The sequence below is a fragment of the Carcharhinus amblyrhynchos genome, chromosome 12 (genome assembly GCF_965287045.1).
Source record: "Carcharhinus amblyrhynchos chromosome 12, sCarAmb.v2.hapA, whole genome shotgun sequence".
Lineage (NCBI taxonomy): Eukaryota > Metazoa > Chordata > Chondrichthyes > Carcharhiniformes > Carcharhinidae > Carcharhinus > Carcharhinus amblyrhynchos.
This window is the reverse complement of record NC_137335.1, coordinates 73,672,932-73,698,323: the sequence shown is the minus strand read 5'-3', so window position 1 is coordinate 73,698,323 and position 25,392 is coordinate 73,672,932. Positions and strand designations below refer to the sequence as shown.

Below are 25,392 nucleotides of genomic sequence, written 5' to 3'. Positions count from 1 at the left end.
AGGGTCATGCTCGCAAAGTGAGTGAAGGTGCCCCACAAAGTGGTCACCCAGTCTGTGTTTAGTCTCCCCAGCGTAGAGGAGACCGCATTGAGAGCAGTGTATACGAGACTAAATTGAAGGAAGTATGAGTGAAATGCTGCTTAGCCTGAAAGGAGTGTTTGAGGCCTAGAATGGTGAGGAGGGAGGAAGGGCCAGGTGTTACACCTACTGCAATTATGCTGTGGTAAGGGGATGGGGAGCTGGGGTGATGGAGGAGTGGACCAGGGAGGTATGGAGGGAGTGGTCCTTGCAGAATGCTGACGTGAGGGAGCAAGCAGCCACCACTAAACGCCTTTCCCCTCACAGCTTACCCTGTCCCAGGTGCTTGAACCCATGGTAAATGTGTGGAGTTACAGGGGTAGAATGGGGAACGGGTCTGGATGAGATACTCTGTCAAAGAGTTGGTGCAGACTCAATGGGCTGTATGGCCTATTCTGCACTGTAGTGATTCTATGAATTATCCAGCTCCCCCTCTAGTCTCTCCCCGCAGGGCACTCATTCCAATTATGCAGCTCCCACTCACAGTGCCTCTGCTTTGCGTTCTGATGTTAAAGTAACTAACTTCCAGACTAAAAACTTGCATGGCTTGTCTCCCAATGGGCTACCTTGCTAAATATTTTTAAGACGCGGGTTGATGGGTTTTTGATAAGAGAGGGGATTAAGGGTTATGGGGAGAGGGCGGGAATGTGGAACTGAGCCACGACAGATCAGCCATGATCTTATTGAATGGCGGGCAGGCTTGAAGGGCTAGATGGCCTACTCCTGCTCCTATTTCTTGTGTTCTTATGTTATATCTGACAGGCTCTAGCTGGGGTGAGGGGGCACGCCCTTTCCTGCCCCTCACCCCCTCCATACATTTAGGCCTACAGCTTCCCTTCCTGTGTCCAGCCCTCAAGGCTCTAAGCATTCCGGTGGGGGATTCCCTCATCTCTGTTTGGTGGCAGCTTCCAGCTTCCCAAAATAGCCGTGTATTACGGGTTTGGGTGGTCTGGGATGTTCCTCTCAATCACAGTGACTGCAGCCCCGCGGAACGCAGCTCGACTCAAAGCTGTAAACAAATCAAGCATTAAACTTTACAACTTGTAACCAAAGGGTGCAGAGGTGCAGACCTGCACATCACCTGAACAAAATATTACACACCCACAAAGCAGAATCAGTTTGAAATACACTCAGGCTCAGCGTTTAAGATCCTCTTCAAAACTTTGAGTCGAGCTGCGTTCAAAACATTACTGATTTTCAGAATTATGTCATCAAAAGAGAATAAAAACAACATTTATTAATATTACAAAATCTACATTAAAGTTCATTTATTGCTGTCACAAGTAGGTTTACATCAACACTGGAATGAAGTTACTTGAAAATCCCCTAGTTGCCACACTAATGCCTGTTTGGGTACACTGAGGGAGGATTTAGCATAGCCAATGCACGTGACCACTGTGTCTTTCAGGACATGGGAGGAAACTGGGACACCGGAGGAAACACATGCAGACAAGGGGAGAACATGCAGACTCCACAAAGACAGTGACACAAGCCAGGAATTGAACCTGGGTCCCTGGCGCTGTGAGGCAGCAGTGCTAACCACTATACCACCACGCCTGTTGGCTAGTACCCTAAAAGTAATGGGGGGTGTACTGTGATGAGTTGGGGGGGGATGCGGCGGCTTTCTGCAATCTCCTTCAAAATAGTTCACTGGAATCTTTTAAATCCATCTTTAAGGTTACATATTAATATAACAAGTAGATCTACATTAACACCGCAATGAAGTTACTGTGAAAATCCGCTAGTCGCCACATTCTGGCACCTGTTTGGGTACACTGAGGGAGAATTTAGTATGGCCAATGCACCTAACCAGCATGTCTTTCGAAACCGGAGCACCCGGAGGAAACCCACGCAGACACAAGGAGAACATGCAGACGCTGCACAGACATTGACCCAAACCAGGAATCGAACCCGGGTCCCTGGTGCTCTAACCATTGTGCCACCTGACGGATCCCACATCCAAAATCACCAACAACACTGCGGGAATAAAATCAGAGAGCCTATCCTGGGCCACATTCAATGAATAAGTGATATACGAAATAAAGTCTGGAAAATAATTAATAACAATGTATAAATAAAGTTTGAAAAAGAATAAAAATGGAGAATATCACAATAAACAGCAGTGAGTTCCAATAATACTGATATACAAAGAACAAAGAAAATTACAGCACGGGAACAGGCCCTTTGGCCCTCCAAGTCTGCACTAACCATGCTGCCTGACTGAACACTCCATACCCTTCCAGGCACCATATCCCTCTATTCCCATCCTATTCATATATTTGTCATGATGTGGAGATGCCGGCGTTGGACTGGGGTAAGCACAGTAAGAAGTCTCACAACATCACGTTAAAGTCCAACAGGTTTATTTGGTAGCTCAAGCCACAGCTTTCGGAGCACTGCTCCTGATGAAGGACTCACCTGATGAAGGGACAGCGCTCCGAAAGCTTGTGGTTTGTGCCACCAAATAAACATGGTGGACTTTAACCTGGTTGTTGTGAGATTTTTTACTATATTTGTCAAGACGCCCCTTAAAAGTCAGTGACAGTGTGTGTGTGCAGATGTCAGGCAGTTGGGCTGGGATACGTGGGATCGAGGGTCATTCGGGTCGATTTGGAGCACGGAGGCCAGGCAGACAACCTACCGAGAAGCAGGGCCTAGCAAAATGTCTTTGCATTGAGGCACTGAGTCCAAGTTTCAATTCACTGGATGTCAAATGGGATAGTTTCAAAAATGTCCAGTGTACAGACAATTCCAGCTGGGTTTTCTGGGTGTCTGACCCTCAGCGAGATGGAACAGGGAGCGGGATGAGGGAATTATTAAAATAGGAAATTGAGACAGACAAGAAAAGGGAGCAGATCTGACTGGATTGATAAAGGGAGACTGTAAAGAACAGAACAACCCAACTTTATAATGAAACACGACTGTTCTTGCATCCAGCCCATAATCTCTTCCAGGCAGTGTGTTCTCCTGTGCTATTTGCTGTTTTATTAGCCGTTTCAGGATTTTCCACACAACCTGCCATGTCTTTCGGTGGTGGTCCGCCGTCAGTGGTCGACAGTGGGACATTCCGGTCCCTCCGAGATCAATAGGGTTTCCCGAAGAATGCACCCCTCACCACTGGGAGACCCTTGTCGCTGGGAGACCCTCACTGCTGGGAGACCCTTGCCGCTGGGTTGTGCCATCAGCAGGAACAGAAGATCCCGCCAGTCTAAGCAGCTGGAAAATCCCAGCCCTTGCTCTGTATACCAGCAACTGCACAACAGGGAATCCTCCATCAAATCAAGACACGTTTAAGATTTTGGGTAAAAGAGATGAAGCCGGCAGGCCGAGACTGAGGGGGAAAAGATGAATCACTTCAAAACTGGGTGGCAAAGTGGTTAGCACTGCTGCCTTACAGCACCAGGGAACCGGGTTCGATTCCCGCTTGGGTCACTGTCTGTGTGGAGTCAGCACATTCTCCCCGTGTCTGTGTGGGTTTCCTCCAGGTACTCCAGTTTCCTCCCACGGTCCAAAAGACGTGCTGGTTAGGTGCATTGGCCATGCTAAACTCTCCCTCAGTGTACCCGAACGGGTGCCGGAGTGTGGCGATGAGGGGATTTTACTTGAGGGAAATAAACCTGAGGGCTACAGGAATAGAGAGGGGGTGTGGACTGACTGGACAGCTCTCCAGAGAACCAGCATGCACTCAATGGGCTGAACGGCCTCCTTCTGTGCCACAATGACTCAGTGGGGGGAATGTTAAGGTCCCCCGGCCAACATATTTGTAGGCAGTAGGAGGGTTACATCAAATAGGACGGGTGGCCAGCACCCATCCTGCCCACCCTCAAGTTCCCTGCCCTCCCAATAACACAGTGGATGGATAAGACATCAGGCAGCCCACCCACCCTCCGGCCAATTGAAGCCCTCATGTGGTCAATTAATAGACAGTTAAGAGCCTGTTTCCATCCCTGCTGCATTAATGTGTGCAGATGGGTCAAGAGGAAGGAAGAGATGACACATAGCATATATATTTAATGTTATTGAGATACATGGATAAGATTGTATCGCACAAATACATGGTATAATGATAATTAGTGACATGGGGTCAATAGGGCATGACCAGCACATTGGAAAGAGTGTCACCCACTCACTCTGCCTTTGCGCTCAATCTGTTCCATCACCAATAAGTTATTTGCTGTATTCCGTGACCTCCACTAACATTTCAAATCACAGATAATAAACTGCATCGGCAAATGGATTTCACTGATATTTATCCCAACTGGTTTTCGAGCAGGGTTTTGTTATGGTCTGGATAATGCAGTAAATTAAAATGTTGGACCTCTTAAAAACTTCCAGCTTTTGGTTTCTTTTTACCCTTAAATGTCCTTAAGTCTCCAGAGGTCAACTCCCATCCTGTCTGGCATGGGGTTGCGGGGACAGGGGGGTGGGGAGAAAGGTGTTGGGGGGTGGGGAGAAAGGTGTTGGGGGGTGGGGAGAAAGGTGTTGTGGGCGGGACTGCAAGGCTTGAAGTCATGTCTAACAACCTGAAGAGCCTGAAGGAAAGCGATTTGATTGATTTTTAGAATGGATGATTCAACAGCGCGATCGATCCACAATTTAGCACCAATTCCACAGCACAGTGCTTAGAGCTGCTGCCTCACAGCGCCAGCGACCCGGGTTCGATTCCCAGCTTGGGGTCACTCTCTGTGCAGAGTCTGCACGGTCTCCCCGTTTCTGTGTGGATTTCCTCCAGTTTCCTCCCACAGTCTGAGAGATGTGCTGGTTAGGTGCATTGGGCCGTGTTAAATTCTCCCTCAGTGTACCCAAACTCTTAAGGGTAAAAAGAAACCAAAAGTTGGAAGTTTTTAAGAAGTCCAACATTTTAATTTACTGCATTATCCAGGCCATTACAAAACCCTGCTCGAAAACCAGTTGGGATAAATATCAGTGAAATCCATTTGCCGATGCAGTTTATTATCTATGGTTTGAAACGTTAGTGGAGGTCACGGAATACAGCAAATAACTTACTGGTGATTGAACAGATTGAGCACAAAGACAGAGTGAGTGGGTGACACTCTTTCCAATGCGCTGGTCATGTCCTATTGACCCCATGTCACTAATTATCATTATACCATGTATTTGTGCGATACAATCTTATCCATGTATCTCAATAACATTAGATATATATGTTATGCGTCATCTCTTCCTTCCCCCGACCCATCCACACGCATTAATGCATCAGGTTTGGAAACAGGCTCTTAACTGTCTATTAAGTGACCACATGAGGGCTTCAATAGGCCGAAGGGTGGGTGGGCTGCCTGATGTCTTATCCATCCACTGTGTTATTGGGAGTGTGGCGACTAGGGGATTTTCACAGTAACTTCATTGCAGCGTTAATGTAAGCCTGCTTGTGGCTGATAAATAAACTTTAAAACAATTGAGGAGAGATAGAGAGCAAGGCATCTGTCCCGTTTAACAGAGGTAGGCAGCTGGCAAAGGGGATATTGGCAGGACATTTCACCCGCTGATTAACCTTTGCGCACCAATTCACACCTACCATTCTGTCCACTCTGTGCTGCACCCTCTAATCCCACCACCCGATTCCACACCCATATGTTCCAATCACCACCCATTCTTTTCCAAGAAATTAAGCCAGGCCAGGTGGTTGTTAGTGTTTCCAAGGATGCAAATCCAAATAGCTGTGATATCCAAGGCTCTCCTTCCCATTCTGCGTGTGTAAAATGGACGCAGCATTAATCGAGTTCCTTGGGATTGAGGGGATGTTTACTAAGATTGGGCAGTCATTTCCACACACGTGGTTCTGGGCGGCCTTCCTGTGGCGAACATCTTGCCGCTGATGCAGCTAGTCAGCTAAAGACCAGCCCTCATTCGGGCTGAGGCTCCTAACTGGCTGACGCTAACCATTCTAACTTAAAGGTGAAGTCTGAAATAACCCCAGGAGACAGCTGTGAAGGAATAGCGCAGAAAATAAAGTAAAACAAAAACCACAATCCTGTGATGAACACAAACAGGTCCCAACCAGGGCAATGCAACATTGGATCCACTCAGGGTCCTGCTTTACACAGAGCTCAGTATACAAGCTCCACCTGGTGAGTTAATTACCAATCCCCAGGGAGCTCATATTCAACAAGTCCTACAAGGAGGTCAATCAGTGATTCACCATGCAAGTCTTGGAGGGTACTACAAAATCGATCCATGGCAAGGTCGCTGATCCTGATTGGTACACAAGCCAGCCCTTGCTATGAACTTGCATCACCTGAGGGTCTACAGAAGTGCTCGAGGATTATTTCAATCAGCTGACCTTTTAACAAAGTGACCATTCACTTCTTCAATAGCATTCAGTTTTCTCTTCCTTTCTATTTTCTACCTACATTTACGGGGACATGATTTCTGATCCATCTCTCCTGCAGCTCACCTCTCGCATAGCCACATTCTTTCTTTTCCAGGCTTTCACATGTGCCTACGTGTTTATTTTTCCGAGGTTTCTTGCACTGCTGAGTTTTTTGGCTCCTGATTCCCGTGCAGTTTCATATTCACTCAGAAGGAATGAGAGGAATGGGAAACATGAGTTACACACAGGCAGGCCCCAAGCCACCCGCATAACTCAGGGAATGGACAGAAGATAGCACAGGACATCATTTTGAGCTTTGATTCAACCACTCTTCCGAATGCAAACAGCAAGAAAAATAAAGCAAAATACATCAAGTGAAAACACTTGCTGCACTTACTTAATATTATTGAAACAAATGTCACCCATAGAATTCTACATTCTACAGTGGATGGCACAGTGGTACAGTGGTTAGACTGCTGCCTCACATCGCTAGGGACCTGGGTTCGATTCCCAGCTTGGGTCACTGTCTGTATGGAATCTGTATGTTCTCCCTGTGTCTGCGTGGGTTTCCCCTGGGTGCTCTGGTTTCCTCCCACAGTCTGAAAGATGTGCTGGTGAGGTCCACTGGCCATGCTAAATTCTCCCTCAGTGTACCCAAACAGGCGCCAGAGTGTGGCGACTAGAAGATTTTACAGTAACTTCATTGCAGTGTTACTATAAACCTAATTGTCACACTAATAAGTAAACTAAAAAAAAATGCTTCCGGGCTGATTGCCCCACACCGTACCAACTCTATTATTTTATACATCACAGAATGATAAACAAAGGGAGGCCTTTTGGCCCATCAGTCCCATGCCAGCAATTTTAACCACCATTAGTCCCACTTCCCAGCTCATCCCCCACAAGCAATCCGCCTGCATTTCAGTAGAAGTAAAATATGGCAGATGCTGGGAATCTGAAATAAAAACAGCAAATCCGGAAAAACCCAGAAGGTCCAGCAGCATCTGCTGGGAGAGAAAAACAGGGTTCAAATTTTGAGCCCGTGTGACTCTTCTTCAGTCGAAGAGGAGTCTGATGCACCAACATGAGGGGCCGAATGGCCTCCTTCTATGCTGCATCATTCTATGATTTTAGGGAAAGGCTCCTTTGTGGAACTCTGTCAATATCCACTTCAGGAAAGTGGACAGATAAGGTGGGATGCCAAGAAACATAGAAACTAGAAGCAGCAGTAGACCATTCGGCCCTTCGAGCCTGCTCTGCCATTCATTTTAATCATGGCTGATCATCAAATTCAATATCCTGATACCCCCTTCTCCACATATTCCTTGATCCCTTTAGCCCCAAGAGTTATATCTAATTTCTTCTTGAAACCAGACAATGTTTTGGCCTCAGCTACATTCTGCAGCAGTGAATTCCACACATCCACCACTCTCTGGGTGAAGAAATTTCTCCTCTCCTCAGTTCTAAATGGTTTATCCCTTATCCTCAAACTATGACCACTAATTTTGCACTCCTCCACCATTAGGAACATTCTTTCTGAATCTATCCTGCCTAACCCTGTTAGAATTTTATAAGTTTTGATGAGAAAAACCCTCCCTTGTGCACCTTCCCTCCAGAAAACAAGGGCCTTTTTGTAGGTCTCATTTATAAAAACAGTGGGTGGGAGGTCATGGGAGGGGGTCTCTTCAGGTTGACACCAAGCACTGTACTCCTGTATGAAAACCTACAAAAGCCTTGACCTGAGCCTGTAGTGAACAGGTCATCCTGGGTGTCCAACATGGGTGCCCCAAAGGCACTGCTCTAGAACCCAGAACACAAGGAACTTAAATATAGAAGTCAGGGATAAGGAATTAACCGAGCGTGTAATTAACAGCACTGCTCTCTACCTATACCACTGCACGACCTTTTAAATTGCAAGCCTCTGCTTATAAGACCATAAGAGACCATAAGACATAGGAGCAGAATGTCTCCATCCACTCGGCCCATTGAGTCTACTCCACCATTCAATCATGGCTGATTTTTTTCTCATCCCCATTCTCCTGCCTTTTCCCCATAACCCCTGATCCCCTTATTAATCAAAAACCTATCTATCTCTGTCTTAAAGACACTGAATGATCCGGTCTCCCCAGCCTTCTGCAGCAAAGAGTTCCACAGATTCACCACTGTCTGGCTGAAGAAATTCCTTCTCATCTCTGTTTTAAAGGATCAACCCTTTAGCCTCAGGTTGTGCCCTCTGTTTCTAGTCTATAAATGACAGCATCACAGGGGTCAGACAGGATAAACAACTCTCTCAAAATTCAGAATGTTAATCTAATACGGGTGGCATGTGGCACAGCGGGTGGGCGCTGGCACTGCCTCACAGTGCCAGAGACCCAGGTTCAATTCCCAGCTTGGGTCACTGTCTGTGCAGAGTCTGCACATTCTCCCCATGTCTGCGTGGGTTTCCTCTGGGTGTCCAGTTTCCTCCCACACTCCAAAGAATGTGAAGGTTAGGTGGATTGGCCATGCTAAATTGACCCTAGTGTCAGGGGGATTAGCAGGGTCAATGCGAGGTTGCGGGTATAGAGCTGGGTGGGATTGTGGTCGGTACAGACTCGAGAGGCCAAATGGCTTCCATCTGTGGTATAGGGATTCTACGGGCGGGAATTTCCAGCCGTGCTCGCCCCAGGACCGGAAAATCCCTCCCAAGGTCAACGAACCTTTGCACGGTCCTGTCCCGCCAGGCGGGCAGGATGGGGAAATCTCGCCCTACGTGACAGCGTGCTGTGATTCCCCCCCTTTCCACCTATGATTGATGGTTTGAGGTAGTTGCACGAAGCAAACCGGATTAAGGTCGGAATGTAGGAAACGTCCATCAAGATTAGCAGTTTTAATGGCCACCTTTGCTTGAAGGGGACACTTGTTCGGTGATCGATTCAGCCACCAGTGCAGTTGCCCAGTAGCTGTTTCAGCCTGTGCACAGTCTGTGTGCTTTCACCAGCGGGAAGCATTCTTGCTGACAACTGGAGTCTTGGTATCAAGTGGCTTCGGCTGCAATTACTCGGGATGAGGGAGGCTTAAGGGGCAATTAAAATTCACTAACCAGCCGCATCAGGGATTGAAAATTAACGCCTCATTCAAACACTCAACTGGCGGCGAGAGGAAAGAGGCAAGGCGCTTCACGGAGCGAGCCGACAGCCGGCTGAAGGAGGAAATACTCAAAAATGGGAAGCTTGGTTCTCAATTCTGTTTTTCTTGGAAAAGGAAAGCAGAGAAAAACAAACAGGATCTGAAACACCATCACGCTATTTCTTAAAGAGTAAGAGGTGAGCAGCAATTAACATCAGGCACACCAGAGTGTCTGTTACTCCAGGTTTAATGCCATACTCAGCTGCTCACGGCATTTACCAGAATCCAGAATTTTTTTGAGACCACGACTCCGACCAAAGCAAAGGCTAAGCCTACCCCCCCCCCGCCCCCGCTGCCAATTGTTTACCGAGGTTCGGAAAGGCACTGACCCGTGCGACTTACCCACGCGGAAGTTCTGCGCTGTCAGAGTGTCCGCGGCGTGGCCATTTTCACTGATGAGGGTGGTGGTGTTCCCCTGTTGGCAGCTGTTGTGGCACTTCCCCTTGGTGCAGGTCACCTTGCAGATGGTGGGCGTGAAGACCACCTTGATGCGGCCTGTGTGGTTCCCGACTGCGAGCGGCGGAGGCGGCACAAACAAGGAGAGAAACAGAGAGATCAACCTGATATCCATCGGTTTCGCCTGAAAACAGACAAGTGCAGGAGGGGGGAGGGAGAGGGTGGCGGGGACGGGGTGGCCGGGAGGGGGCAGTTGGGGGGTGGGGGGGTGGGGGGGGGGGTAGGGGGAGGTGCTGCACTGGGGGTGGAAGGGGGGGATAAGGGGGAGGGGAGGGGTGATGAAGCGACTGCTGCCTCTCCACTATCCAGACACGTCTCCGGCCTGAGAGAAGGAAGCTCGGCAAAAAAACAGAACTCCGGGATACACTCCAAACTGACTTCTGAAGTCAAGGCAGCAGAAGAGGATTAGTAATTATAGAGCTGCACTTTATCTCAACTCAGACAAAGGGGTTCGACAGTTTCAGCGCAGAAACCTGACAGGCAGAGGGAGGCACTGTGGAAAGTCCGGCTCTGCACCTAAGGGTGAATCAGCTCTTGTTATCACCCGCATATTTCTGCCGCTGTGCTTTTGTCGATATTAAGTCATTTGCAGCTAACCCCTGGAAATGTTTTAGGCATGCCGCATGTCTGAAAACATCTGTTTCAAATATCTGGCACTCCAGCCCAGAGCTATCAAACTCCATGACGCAGCTGCTTGGGCTGTTCCCCAGCTTCTTGGCAAGGAAAAAAAACCCCTGCCTACAGCTCTTCGAGTTGTACGTCCAGACCGAGCCCATCGATCGCCTGCAAATCCGGCAGGAAAACAAAAGCAAACTGCTCAGGTTTGCTCCACCGAACAGCTTTAAACTCGGAGTTATAAATAACTCCTGGAGACGGACAAAATTTCCAAGATACGACAAACCGTGTGCTGGTATTAATGCATGATTCAACCAGTGTCTCATACGCAAAGTATTTCAATAACCTTTCTCCCTGCATTTTTACACGCAGTGTAGCCAAATTCATATGTGGCATTTGCATTCAGAATTCTTGTGGCTAAATGAGATGAAGGGTTTTTTTTCCTCCCTGGGTGATTTTAGACTGTAGGTGCCACCTTACTGGCCTTTTACACCATGGTCACGCTACAGCGAGGTCAGAGAATTTGATTCCCAACCAGTTCTCCGTTCACTGCATTGGGATGGGAAAATCCCGCCAGCGTAAATGGCTGTAACATTCCAGCGTGGAGCACGGATGTTGTCGCAGTGGCTGGCCACACTAAAGCATGTCACCTTGCTGCCTCTTTACAGAGCTCTCTATCTCCTTTCCTCTGGATCTAAAGGAAGCCAGTCCAGATAAAAGGGCCTCTGCAAGTTTATTTATTAGTGTCACAGATAGGCTTACGTTAACACTGCAATGAAGTTACTGTGAAAATCCCCCAGTCGCCACACTCTGGCGCCTGTTCGGGTACACTGAGGGAGACTTTAGCATGGCCAATGCATCTAACCAGCACGTGTTTCGGACTGTGGGAGGAAACTGGAGCAGCCGGTGGAAACCCACGCAGACACGGAGAGAACATGCAGACTCTGGTGACCCAAGCCAGGAATCGAACCCGTGCCCCGGCACGGTGAGGCAGCAGTGCTAACCAATGTGCCACCAAAGCTGCCCAACGTGTGTGTGCGTGTGTATTACTGAATGTTGTGTGGAAGGAGTCATGGCAAATTGGAAGGTGCGCTATAACAGGTGGAACAAGTGTCGGAGGATGCATATACCAGACGTTTAATATAAAACTGCCAAACTGTCTGTGACCAGACTGAACTGGAGTGTGGACCTTACTATTTATAACTAAATAACAGAAGTTAGGAAAATTTGGCAAACAGCAAAATAGGGTCAGGTGCAGCACGGGGATCTCTCTGGCATGGGCTGGAGAGCTGGGAGACATGAAACTGGGATGTCACACCGCCATCACTGGAAGGAGGGTGGAATTACTCCTAAATAGGGAGTGCAGCAAAGGTTTATCAGGCTGTCTTAGGATGGCAGGTCTGTCATATAAGGATAGTCCAAATCGGTTAGGATTATATTCACAGGAGTTTAGAAGAGTGAGAGGGTATCAAATGGAAAGTTACAAAATTCTAACAGGATTAGATAGTGCAGATTCAGAGAAAATGTTCCCAATGGTGGGGGAGTCCAGAACTAGTCATAGAGCATAGAGTTTACAACATGAAAACAGGCCCTTTGGCGCAACTTGTCCACGCTGCCCTTCTTTTTTAAACCCCTAAACTAATCCCAATTGCCTGCATTTGGCCCATATCCCTCTATACCTATCTTATCCATGTAACTGTCTAAATGCTTTTTAAAAGACAAAATTGTACCCACCTCTACTACTAACGTCATCTGCGTGAAAAAACTGCCCCTCTGGACCCTTCTGTATCTCTCCCCTCTCACCTTAAACCTAAGCCCTCTAATTTTAGACTCCCTTACCTTTGGGTAAGCGGATCTATGCCTCTCATTATTTTATAGACCTCTATAAGATCACACCTCAGCCTTCTACACTCCAGAGAAAAAAGTCCCAGTCTATCCAGCCTCTCCTTATAACTCAAACCATCAATTTCTGGTAGCATCCTAGTAAATCTCTTCTGCACTCTTTCTAGTTTACTAACATCCTTTCTACAATAGGGTGACCAGAACTGTACACAGATCTGTACACAGAACAAGGGGTCATAGTTTCGGAATAAGGGGTAAATCTTTTAAAACTGAGGTGAGGAGAAATTTCTTTAACCAGAGGGTGGTGAATGTGTGAAATTCATTACCACAGAGTGTAGTTGAGGCCAAAACATTGTGTGATTTAAAAAATAAATTAGATATAGCTCTTGGGGCTAAAGGGATCAATGGATATGGGGGGGGAAGGAGGGATCAGGATAGTGAATTTGATGATCAGCCATAATCAAAGTGAATGGCAGAGCAGGCTCAAAGGGCCAAATGGCCTACTCCTGCTTCTAGTTTCCATGTTTCAAAGAGATGTGGGCCAAGCACAGAGCTGTGGGGGAGGCACAGTCCTACTACCTGCCCACCTTGCAATTCATATCAATCAGCAAACTGCTGGATAATAAAGCTCTTCAAAAGTAACCTTGCAGCATCACTGAGTTTTGTGCATGGCATTAGTTGTGATTTTATAGTAACAGTTCTTGCACTCACTGTTCACACATCAGAGAGGGCAAGTATGGAGCGCAAAATGTGTGAAAAAGACAGGAGAACTCAGGCATCAGGGTACAAGCGACAGGGGTAACTTTCTGACTTATCATACCCTCCAGATACCTTTGATCCTATACTGGAAACTTGAGCACACAGTGGGCCACTTTCTCATTATCAGATTGAACTGACAGAGAAAAACACACACACACACACACACACATGCTCGCACACTCACGCGCACACACACGCTCGCACACACACACACATATGCGCATACCCGCGCGTGCACACACACACACACGCGCGCACGAAAAATGAGCCAATGAAACTCTGACGGAATAGGGTAAATGTTCACTCCTGTACAATTCTCATTGCGCTGCTTAAGCAGATTGGAGATTAGTGCCGAGTTAACGCTTTGAACTGATTGGCTATTGGCTTCACGCCAGCACAGTCCCAAGACTCCGATGAATTCAGGTTCATGACCCACTCCTGGGGCTCGAACACACAAACTAGACTGACAGGCGGCACAGTGATATAGTGGTTAGCGCTGCTGCCTCACAGCACCAGGGACCTGGGTTCAATTCCCAGCTTGGCTCACTGTCTGTGTGGAGTCTGCACATTTTCCCTGTATCTGTGTGGGTTTCCTCCGGGTGCTCCGGTTTCCTCCCACGTCAGAAAGACGTGCTGGTGAGGTGCATTTGGCCATGCTAAATTCTCCCTCAGTGTATCCAAGCAGGTGCCAGAATGTAACGACTAGGGGATTTTCACTGTAACTTCATTGCAGTGTTAATGTAAGCCTACTTGTGGCCCCAAAAAGGGAGGTAGACAAAAGGCAGGTAACTATAGGTCGGTTAGCTTAACTTCTGTAGCAGAGAAAATGCTCGATTCTATCACCAAGGAAACCCATGCAGACATGGGGAAAACGTGCAGACTCTGCACAGACATTGATCCAAGCCAGGAATCGACCCAAATCCCTGGCGCTGTGAGGCAACAGTGCTAACTACCGTGCCACCATGCCGCCCCCTAGCAACCTGTTCCAGGAAAAATCCTCACTCTGGGAACAGAAGAAAATCTGCCTTGTGCACTACCAGGTGTAGGAAGAGAAACTACAACACCACCTCAAAAATACATCAATGGGGATGTGAAAGATGCAAAGTCTTTCGTTACGGTCCATGTACAAGGAAGAAGGCAGGTACATTAGAAAATATATTGCAAACAAACAGCTGTGTCTCAAAGATATGTATGCTGTGTAGAGTTGAACTAACTGAAAACATGTTAGCGCGATACACGCAGAACATGTATCACGCTGGGGCACTTCCAGTAACAACAGCATGTGGTTTGGAAACGTGACCCATCTCATTTTGCAAAACTGCTGCAATGGCCTGAAAAGCTGGAATATGAACACTCGGCTTTGTAGGACCTCCAAGGTCCTAAAAAAATGATATGTCTTCTGCATTGGGTTTTCCCTTAGTTTCAATTATGATCAGAATTTGGCCCTCCGTGCACTCAAATGTCCAATATGTGAGTGAGGGTGTTTGATAAGTCGGAAAGTTACCCCCTGTAGCCTGCGAACGCCTGAACTCTTGCCCTTCTTAAGCATTTCCAGCTCTGCACTTGCCCTCTATGAAGCCTGAACAGTGGGGAGAACGGAAACTGCTCCTGCAGAATTACAATTGATGCTACGTGCACAACACAGTGAGACTGCGGGATTAATCTTGAAGAAATAGAAATCGTAGAATTCCTACAGTGCAGAAGGAGGCCATTTGGCCCATTAAGTCTGCGTGGTATGACAATTCCTTCGGTGACATCAAAGAGGTGGGATGCCAGTCCGCCCGCAATGCCCAATGCAATGTGACGGGAGATTCCAGGAAGAAGAGTGAAGTTTCTCACAGATTTCCGCACAGAATTTAACTCGCAACCATTCCAGGCAGGAAGTCGAGTTGAGGTAAAGGAGGAGTTAATCCACAGCAACCAGTAAGTGACAAGATTGACTTCGGGTTCTATTCCCCCGGAATCTCGCATTTGGGAAGAGGGCAGAATGGGAGAATAGGGAAGGGTTAAGCTTTTCTTGTGAGGGCCTGGGAGGAGGACTCCGGTATCCAATTTGGCCCCACTGACCAAAGGAACAATACTCCACACAATTTTTAACTGCCCACCACACTGAAGCAAGCATTCCTCTTGGATGGTCATTATGTTCTTAAACTCTATAAGCATCACAGTAATTCACGGAAAGCTGTCAATGTCTTTGTAGCTGTTTTAAGAATAATCCCCACTTCTGAGGCGGCACGGTGGTACAGTGGTTAGCACCGCTGCCTCACAGCACCAGGCAACCGGGTTTGATTCCCGGCTTGGGTCACTGTCTGTGCAGAGTCTGTACGTTCTTCCCATGTCTACATGGGTTTCCTCCGGGTGCTCCGGTTTCCTCCCACACTCCAAAGATGTGCAGGTTAGGTGGATTGGCCATGCTAAATTAAGCCTTAGTGTCAGGGGGACTGGCTAGGGTAAATGGAGATGGGGCCTGGGTGTGATTGTGGTCAGTGCACGAATGGCCTCCTTCTGCCCTGTAGGATTCTATGATCTACAATTTGAACGACCCAGCAACTAAAAAAATAGCAGCAGCCAGGAATTGGGACAAAGCGTGGAGACTGCTTTCCATGACCTCTTCAGCCTTTTGAGAACCAGCTGCTGCTCTCTAGTTACTATGCGCATTAACTGGAGGCATTTCTTACAGGCTGACTGGCACTCCCACAGCTTTCAATCAACCTTTCTTCATCTCCTTACGAGTGCTTTTGGGTGTCTGCCATTCATCCCCCCCCCACCCCGCCCCCCCGAGGCACTCGTTTGCAGCAAGCAAGCATTAAACAGGGCGGGCCGAGGACATTTCGGAACAAAACACTACAAAGAGAGCTTGGTGCACTACACATTCCAAAGTAATGAATGGGGAACGAAGGGCAGACGTTGAAAGCTCCAACCTGTTCTACAAACAAGAAGACTGACGTCAAGGTGCGGAGGTAACTGGTGAAGATCTGCCTCACCAGTGGGAAAAGCTGTACAAACCCAGGGTCCATTCCCCTAATGCCGTGGATGAAGATTTGGGGCAGCACAGTGGCACAGTGGTTTAGCATCGCTGCCTCACAGCATCAGGGACTGGGGTTTAATTCCTGCCTCGGGGAGTCTGCACATTCTCCTCAAGTCTGTGTTTCCTCCGGATGCTCTGGTTTCCTCCCACAGTCCAAAGATGTGCAGGTTAGGTTGATTGGCCATGCTAAATTGACTCTAGTGTCAGGGGGATTAGCAGGGTAAATAGGTGGGGTTACTGGAATAGGGTGGGATTGTGATGTCTGCTGACTCGATGGGCCGAACGGCCTAGTTCTGCACTGTAGGGATTCTATGAAGGGGAAACAACCGCCCAGCATCAGCCATATAGGATGGTCATGACAACTACAGTTAGTTCACGAAGAGGGCAGGAATTTCAACTCCCAATGGACTCAGGGTTTTGGCTAATGGGAAACAGGCCACACGTGTGGAGATTTGCAATTTCTGAGGTCTTCTGTCCCAGGAATAGGGAATAGATAGAGTCAATAGTGAGAGGCTGCTCCCTAGACTGGGTACAATTACGAGAGGTCATGATCTAAGGGTGAGGGGGGAGAAGTATAATTTGGATGTGAGAGGAAGGTCCTTCACGCAGAGGGTCGTGGGGGTATGGAACGCGCTACCGAGTAGGGTGGTGGAGGCAGGAACGTTGGACTTGTTTAAGGTTTACTTAGACAGACACATGAGCGAAACAAGGATGGAGGGTTATAGTAGGGGGTATTAAATAGGGTCAGAGCCTCGGGAGACACTGGAAATGCAGACTTATATGTTAACGTTTTTGTCTTTTTATTCCGCAGGTGGAGGTCCACCTTGTTGTCAAACGAGGGGCATGCACACGATGGGTCGTGCGTGGGCTGCTCTTGGAGGTTCCGGGAGTGGCCTAGTACTTCGTGCCGGTGTGTGTGCTTGATCCTGGACCGGTAGATGGGCGCCGCAACAGCTCAGTGACTAGCACTGCTGGCTGTGCAGATACATGGATTTGGGCCTGTGTCTGTGGGAGTTTGCGCATTCTCCCTGTGGTTGCGTGGGTTTCCTCCGGGCGCTCCGGTTTCCTCCCACACCCCAAAGATGTGCTCTTAGGCTGATTGGTTTTACCAAATTGACACTATTCTCCCCTGAATCTGGCTAAGTTAGGGGTTCCACTCGCAGACAGGCAGGGCAGGGTAGGTGTAGGAGGATGCGGCGGCGTGGGTTCGTTGGGCCGAAGGGCCTGTTTCCTGTGCTGGGTTATTCTTTGTTCTTTGAATAAGAGATGATGCGAGAACCTGGGTCAAGTGACCTGGAGTGGAGCTTCATGGAAGACTAGGGTCCCAAGCACAGTATGCGTAGAGGTCCTTAAAGGGAGAGGGGGTGGGAAGAGATCCCAAATGGAGAGGGGATGGAGAGAGGTCCTAAAGGGAGAGGAGACAGGGAGAGGTCCCAAAGGGAAAGGAGACGGGAACTCCCAGGTTGGGACAGAGGCAGGTCCTCATTAATGAAAAACAGAGGAGAAAAAAACAGGTTCCAAATAGGAAAAGGGCTGCGGGGAAGTCTTGAGCTGAAGAAGGCACAAGAGAAACCCTGAAAATCCAAGAAGGCAGCAAAGGTTGGTGGCTGCTTGCTGTGGGATGTTGGGCAAAAGTATCCCTTTGGAGCAGTAGCTTTCTGCTCAGTGCGGCCACAGCCCTGAAATTATGCTTCTGAGTTGATGCTTCAGTGCATATTCAGGAACCCAAGGGAATAAAATCCTGAGAAGCAAGACTAAAACCCTGTCAGGTGGACCATTGTTGATGCCATCCAAGTTGGAGTGAGCTTTGGAGAATTTCCAGGCTAGATTTTTGAAGGTGAAGACCAGATAGACAGGGTTTCAGCAAGATTGGTTGACCCATTACTGGTGGGTTGTTGAGAAATCCATGGACTTTGTTTTGGTCACATCTGCCACCTGTTGCATTGTATGGTGTGTTCAACAGATTGCCTGTTAATTCATGTGCACTCCTTATTAGCATTGAATGTTAGAGTACAAAATAGATACTACAAGTTGTTTCATCTTTCTGACATTGTATAGTAAAATACTTGTTTGTTCTAAAGCTGTGGAATCTTGTGGCGGTATTCACTCAGCAAGTGTCTTGAAACTCAAATCCCTCTCTACTTTCAACAAAATGTAATTGGTTCTAAGCCAGTTCTTAACAAAAACATACAGGTTTGGTCAAAAATCATAACAGGACTGAGACGAGGAGAAAAACTCAGAGGGTTGTGAATCTTTGGTACCCTACCCCAGAGGGCTGTGAGTGCTCAGTCAATGAGTCTATCCAAGACTTGAGGTAGGGGTTGAGGTAGGAGGTAATGAAGGAGCGCTCTATGATAAGCGCTCTAAATGGCCTCTTATTCTGTGTCTCCTGGTTCTAGACATCCCAGCCAGGGGAAACATCCTACCTGTATCTATCCTGTTGAGCCCTGTAAGGATTTTGTACACTTTAATGAGATCACCCCTCTAGAGAACACAGTCTCCACAATCTTTCCTCAGGGAACATTCCCGTCATCCCCAAGATCAGTCTGGTAAACCTTCACTGCACTCCCTCTATGACCAGAATATCCTTTCTTGGGTAAGGGGGCCAAAATTGCACCAAAAATGCAAGAAGTATTCATGATACCAAAGACAGGCACCATCTCGTAGAAACCCTTCTCAGTTATTACTCAAACTCCCATCTAAAAGTCTACCCACTGTGAGTTCAAGAGTTAAATCGAACGTTTTAGATGGTTGCAAGTAAACAGCAAAGCTTGAACTGAATGAAGGGATTCAGATAAACTGAAGACTAAGCATTTTATAATTGTTGATTAGATCATGGCTCTGCACCTTACATCTTGCCAACTGTCACTTTATAAAAAAAACAAATGTATAATGTTATAACTGGAGTGGGGGCCCTACGTTCCACTTTCAAGAAGTGTTTTCCTTGGCAGTCGCTGACAGCGCACATTTTCTCACCGATTTGTAGCGATGGTCATCAAAGGCTGTTTTGTCTTGTGATGTTGAAGAAAAGATTAAGCAGAGGGCCGCGGGTGACTGGGATTCCGGGAATGGGGCAGCAGTTTATCTTCAAGATTCAGGTTACATCAGAAACCATAACGTTTGAGTGAATAATCAAGATAATCTCAACCTGAGGATGGAGTGGCAAGGTCACACCCACCCCCAACATCATTCATTATGTTTCGTGAGATACAAAAGGAAGTTGAGGCCCTTTCCTGACCTCAGGACACCCCAAAGCATTTTCCGGCCAATGAATTGCTTTCCAAGTGCAGTCACTGTTGTCATGTAGGAAACACGGCAGCGAATCAGTGCACAGCAAGCTCCCATAAACAGCAGCGATGACGACCAGATCACTAGCTTCATAGTGAGATTGGCTGATTGATAAATATCGGCTGCAGCCCTGGAGTCCACCCCCCACCCCTCTCTAAATAACGCTGTGGGATCTTATACATCCATCCCAGCGAGCTTAACATCTCATCCAACAGGTGACACTTCGCCAGGGTGTCATCCCCCCACCCCCATTCCCCTTCCCCCACAAAAGGTTCAGTATCAAGTTAAGGCCTGTCCCCCATGGGCGGCACGGTAGCATGGTGGTTAGCACTGCTACTTCACAGTTCCGGGGCCTTGGGTTCAATTCCCTGCTTGGGTCACTGTCTGTGTGGAGTTTGCACATTCTCCTCATGTCTGCGTGGGTTTCCTCCAGGTGCTCCAGTTTCTTCCCACAGTCCAAAGATATGCGGGTTAGGTTGATTGGCCATGCTAAAATTGGCCCTTAGTGTCCTGAGATGCGTAGGTTAGAGGGATTACCGGGTAAATGTGTAGGGATATGGGGTTAGGTCTGGATGGGATTGTGGTCGGTGTAGACTTGATGGGCCAGATGGCCTCTTTCTGCACTGTAGGATTTCTATGATTCTACGCACGCACTCTTCATACTATCAAGACAGATGAAAATGCACCAAATAAGGAGGAGAGGAAGGTAGTGGCCCACTGTATTATCGCTAGACCATTAATCCAGAAATTCAGCTAATGTTCTGAAGACCCCAGTTCACATCCTGCCATGGTGCAAGTTGAATTCAATAAGAAGTATCCAGAATTAAGAATCTACCATGACGTCATTGTTGACAGTCAGGAAAAACCCATCTGGTTCACTAACATCTTTTAGGGAAGGAAATCTGCCATTCTTACCTGGTCTGGCCTACATGTGGTTGACTCTTAACTGCTCTCTTAACTAGGGATGGGCAATAAATTGCTGGCCAGCCAGCCACACCCATGTCCCACAAACGAATTAATAAAAAGCCACACAGGACTTGAGCATTATTACAGATATTGCCAGTGAAGGTTACTGGAAAACTGGATAAAAGCAAACTATTGCGGATGCTGGAATCTAAAACCAAAAGAGAAAATGCTGAAAAATCTCAGCAGGTCTGGCAGCATCTGTAAGGAGAGAAAAGAGCTAACGTTTCGAGTCAAAGTGTTGACAAAAGGTGACCTGGACTCGAAACGTCAGCTCTTTTCTCTCCTCACAGATGCTGCCAGACCTGCTGAGATTTTCCAGCATGTTCTCTTTTAGTTGCCGGAAGACTGTTGGACTCCAGGATATCAGGTTGAACTTCCCCTCAACATATATGTAGCATCTCCAAAGTTACCCCAATGTGGGTTGTCTTATAAGGAACACAAAATCACTAAAGAGACTTGACAATTTTTGTTCATAGTCGGCCACGTTTTCGCTGCATAAACAGGTGACGGGGAAGGAAGGGTGGAAGCATCGTAAGAATGCTTACCTCTTCCTGTTTCCTCCAGCCAATAGGGCGTTAAACTCAGTAAAATAAGTGATTTGGATCGGGGATGCACTCGCCTGAAAGGGTGGTGGAGAAAGATTCTGGCTTTGAGAATGGAATCGGATAAACACCTGAACAAAAGTATTTGCAGGGCCACAGGGTGGGGCTGTGAGATCAGCTAGATTTTCCTGACATGGAAGGGCTGATAGGCCTCCCTCTGTCTGCAACCATACTATGATTCCATGAAGTATTCCATAAAACAGCAAGCAAAGAAACTGCATTCATTTATAAATGTTCACATCATATGGCATCACTTTGTCTCATTTGGTAATTAGTCTTAACGTGATTTAGATAGCACTCCTTCTCCTTATAGCCTTCACACAAAGTGTCGCCAGATTTGTGGGCAACACAGTGGTGCAGTGGTTAGTACTGTTGTCTCACTGCGCCAGGGACCTGGGTTCGATTCCCGGCTTGGGTCACAGTTTGTGTGGAGTTTGCACATTCTCCGGGTGCTCCAGTTTCCTCCCACAGTTAGGTTGATGGGCCGTGCTAAAAAAAAATTGCCCCTTAGTGTCCTGTGATGGGTAGGTTAGAGGGATTAGCGAGTAGAGATATGGGGGTAGGGTCTGGATGGGGTTTCTGGTCGCTGCTGACTTGATGGGCCAGATGGCCTCTTTCTGCACTATAGGGTTTCTATGACTCTCCCCATGTCTGCATGGATTTTCTCCGGGTGCTCCAGTTTCCTCCCACACTCCAAAAATGTGCGACTTGGGTTGATTGGCTATGCTAAAATTGGCCCTTAGTGCCAAGAGGAATTCCAGGGTAAATACGTGGGGATATGCGAATAGAGTCTGGGTGGGATTGTTGTCACCGCAAATTCAATGGGCCGAATGGCCTCCTTCTGCACTGTAGGGATTCTATGATTCTCTGTCCTCCCTGAAATATAGTTTGTGGCTGGGGTTGGTTTTCAAACTGGACAGAAAGGTTAAATATTGGAGGAGAGGCATCTTTGTGCATGAGAGTCACAAATGGATCAATGGGACGGCACAGTGGTTAGCACTGCTGCCTCACAGTGCCAGGGACCTGGCTTGGGTCACTATCTGTGTGGAGCCTGCACATTCCCCTCATGTGTTCTCCCCGCGTGCTCCGGTTTCCTCCCACAATCTAAAGATGCGCTGGTCAGGTTTATTGGCCATTGCCCCTTAGTGTCAGGGGGATTAGTGGGGTAGCTGGGTGGGATTGTTGTCAGTGCAGGTTCAATGGGCATTCTATGATTCTTTGTGCGCCCTGAAATATAGTTTGGGTGCAAGCTGAAGACAACAAACATGTTGGAGTGATCACCCTTTGAACTCTGGCTGTAGAAATCACCAACATGTGTTCGGCAACTTCAGCCCAGCATTTTCCAAAAATCTATTCTTTGAAGATGATTCCTCTCTCGAATCTGATCCACCACAGCAATTACACTATGAATAGCAAACTTGCAGCACATGTAGTGTCGTGTATTTATCACATGAATGCTCTTTGGCATTGGCCACCCTAACAGGGATGGCTCACACCCAAGGACATGAATCATCCACTCTGCCTGATGTCACAGGCCTCTGTGAATGTAGATGATACTTTTGAGAAATATCAGGAAGTATGAGAAAGCTGTCAATCGCTGACCTGCAGAAGCATTCCACATCTGTTTCCCACACTGGTGGAGCATAATATTGCCACTCCAATCAGGGTGCAAGGATCTAATACATGGCAACAGTCCTGTCAACTTGTAGCATTCATTTCCATTGCCCACAAGTCACCCATGTCTAATAGGAGTTATCTGTTATCCTCAGAGAGCAGGAGACTGGGCTTTATGTGTACAAGAGACATAAGCTTAAGAGGGCTTTCACAAACTATTATTTGCTTGATAAAGGAAAAGTGTTTTAACACAACGCAGGGTGGCACAGTGGTTAGCACTGCTGCCTCACAGCACTAGGAACCTGGGTCCAATTCCGGCCTTGCTAACAACTGAGTAAAAATTTACTTGCACTTTTCCTGGCATTGTTTTATGCATCCAGTGGTCTAGGTACTGCAAATTCACACCTTCCATGTGTTTCAATGCAGGATCTTGACAAGGTATTGTTATAGCACAGCCAGAGGAGGCACTGGCTAAATTCAGGTTCGATTGGGTCCAGGCTTGGGTCACTGTCTGGGTGGAGTCTGCGCATATTCTTCCCGTGTCTGCGTGAGTTTTCTCCCACAGTCCAAAAGACATGCTTATTAGGTGCATTGGTTAGGTGGCACAGTGGCTCGCACTGCTGCCTTACAGCACCAGGGACCCAGGTTCAATTCCCAGTTTGGGTCACTGTCTATGTGGAGTCTGCACATTCTCCCCGTGTCTGCTTGGGTTTCCTCCAGGTGCTCCAGTTTCCTCTCTCAGTCCAAAGATCTGTGAGTTAGGTTGATTGGCCATGCTAAATTGACCCTAGTGTTAAGGGGATTAACAGGAGTGGGATTGTTGTCAGTGCAGGCTCGATGGGCTGAATGTCCTCCTTCTGCACTGTAGGGATTCTATGATTCTACGACAAGATAAAAGGCAACATGCGTCCCCTTACTTACTTAAAGTACATTCCTCACAGGGAAGATTTTTAAGCTATTATGTCTTACTTCAATTAGCTTATTTTTCCATATTATTGGACATTTCTATATTCTTACTTCAGACCAGAAACAACAGTGAACATGTTATGCCCTATTATTACCCCATTAGGCTTTTAAAAATTTATTCATGGATGTGGATGTCACTGACTGGGCCAGCATTTATTACTCATCCCTAATTGCCCTCGAACTGAGTGGCATGCGAGGCCATTCCAAAAGACATTGCTATAAATCTGGAGTGTAGGCCAGACCAGGTAAGGATGGCAGATTTCCTTCCTTAAAAACGAACCAGATTGGTTATTGCGACAACGGTGTAATTCCGGATTTGTAGTCAAATGTGATATTCAAACCTGGGTCTCCAGTAAATTACCCTGGGTCTCTGCATTACTGGTCCAGTGACAATGTCATTATGCCATTACCTCCCTGTGGGACAGCTGCCTGATGAACCCAAACTTTAAAATCTGGAGGAAGGTGAGAACAAGCTGGGGGGAATGGTGGATGGATGGTCATGAGGAAACGTTAGCAAACAGGCGTGACAAATACAGGATAACCTTCTCATCAGAGGCCCTCTACCAATATGGCAACACTGATAATATGAACATTCCCACAGGTGGGATTAAAGCTTTAAAATTTATTTATTAGTGTCACAAGCAGGCTTACATTAACACTGCGATGAAGTTACTGTGAAAATCCCCTAGTCGCCACACTTCGGTGCCTGTTCGGGTACAGTGAGAGAAAATTTAGTATGACCAATGTGAACCAGTGGTACCCAAGTCCCACAAATGAATAAAAAAAAAGACCAGAATGTCTTTCAGACTGTGGGAGTAAACTGGAGCACACGGAGGAAACCCATGCAGACACAGGGAGAATATGCAAACTCTGCACAGTGACTCAAGCCGGGAATCGAACCCGGGTCCCTGACGCTGTAAGGCAGCAGCGCTAACCACCATACCACCATGCCAAATTAAAAAAAAAGCAATGAGAAACTGTTAAAGTGAAGCTGAGATACTAAAATAACATTTTTAAAAGGCAGACTTGCCTTTTAATTCATGAAATATATGTATTTTCATTATGATGTGCTCCCCTGAATACATCGTGTGGCTCACAGGGTGGCACAGTGGTTAGCACTGCTGCAGCGCAGTGCCACGGGCCTGTGTTCAATTCCCAGCTTGGGTCACTGTCTGTACAGAGTCTGCATGTTCTCCCTGTGTCTGTGTGGGTTTCCTCCAGGGGCTCCGGTTTTCTCCCACAGTCTGAAACACGTGCTGGTTATTGTTTTATTCATTTGTGGGACATGGGTGCTACTGGCTAGCCAGCATTTATTGCCCATCCTTAGTTTCCCTTGAGAAGGTGTTGTTGACTTCCCTCTTGAATCGCTGCAGTCCACATACTGTGGGTTGACCCACAATGCCGTCAGGGAGGGAATTCCAGGATTTTGACCTAGTGACTGCAAAGGAACGGCCGATATATTTCCAAGTCAGGACAGTGGATGGCTTGGAGGGGAACTTGGAGGTGATGGTGTTTCCATGTATCTGCTGCTCTTGTCCTTCTAGGTGGAAGTGGTCATGGATTTGGAAGATGCTGTCCAAGGATCTTTGGTGAATTGCTGCAGTGCATCTTGTAGATAGTATCACCTGTGACACTGGTGCATTGGCCATGCTAAATTCTCCCTCAGTGTACCCAAACAG

At 47.4% G+C, this 25,392-nt stretch overlaps 1 protein-coding gene across 7 annotated transcripts in view; it reads right to left on the bottom strand.

The window, feature by feature from the left end:
* Window positions 1-25,392, bottom strand: part of ltbp1 (latent transforming growth factor beta binding protein 1) — a 331,204-nt gene that overhangs the window by 226,074 nt on the left and 79,738 nt on the right. For 6 of the 7 annotated variants that reach the window (XM_080200719.1, XM_080200720.1, XM_080200722.1 and 3 more), the window contains exon 5: window positions 9,920-10,087. In XM_080200719.1, coding sequence (XP_080056845.1) covers window positions 9,920-10,087 — 168 coding nt within the window. Of the gene's footprint in view, window positions 1-9,919; window positions 10,176-25,392 lie in introns of those variants that run through there. The other variant, XM_080200725.1, reaches the window with a different exon arrangement.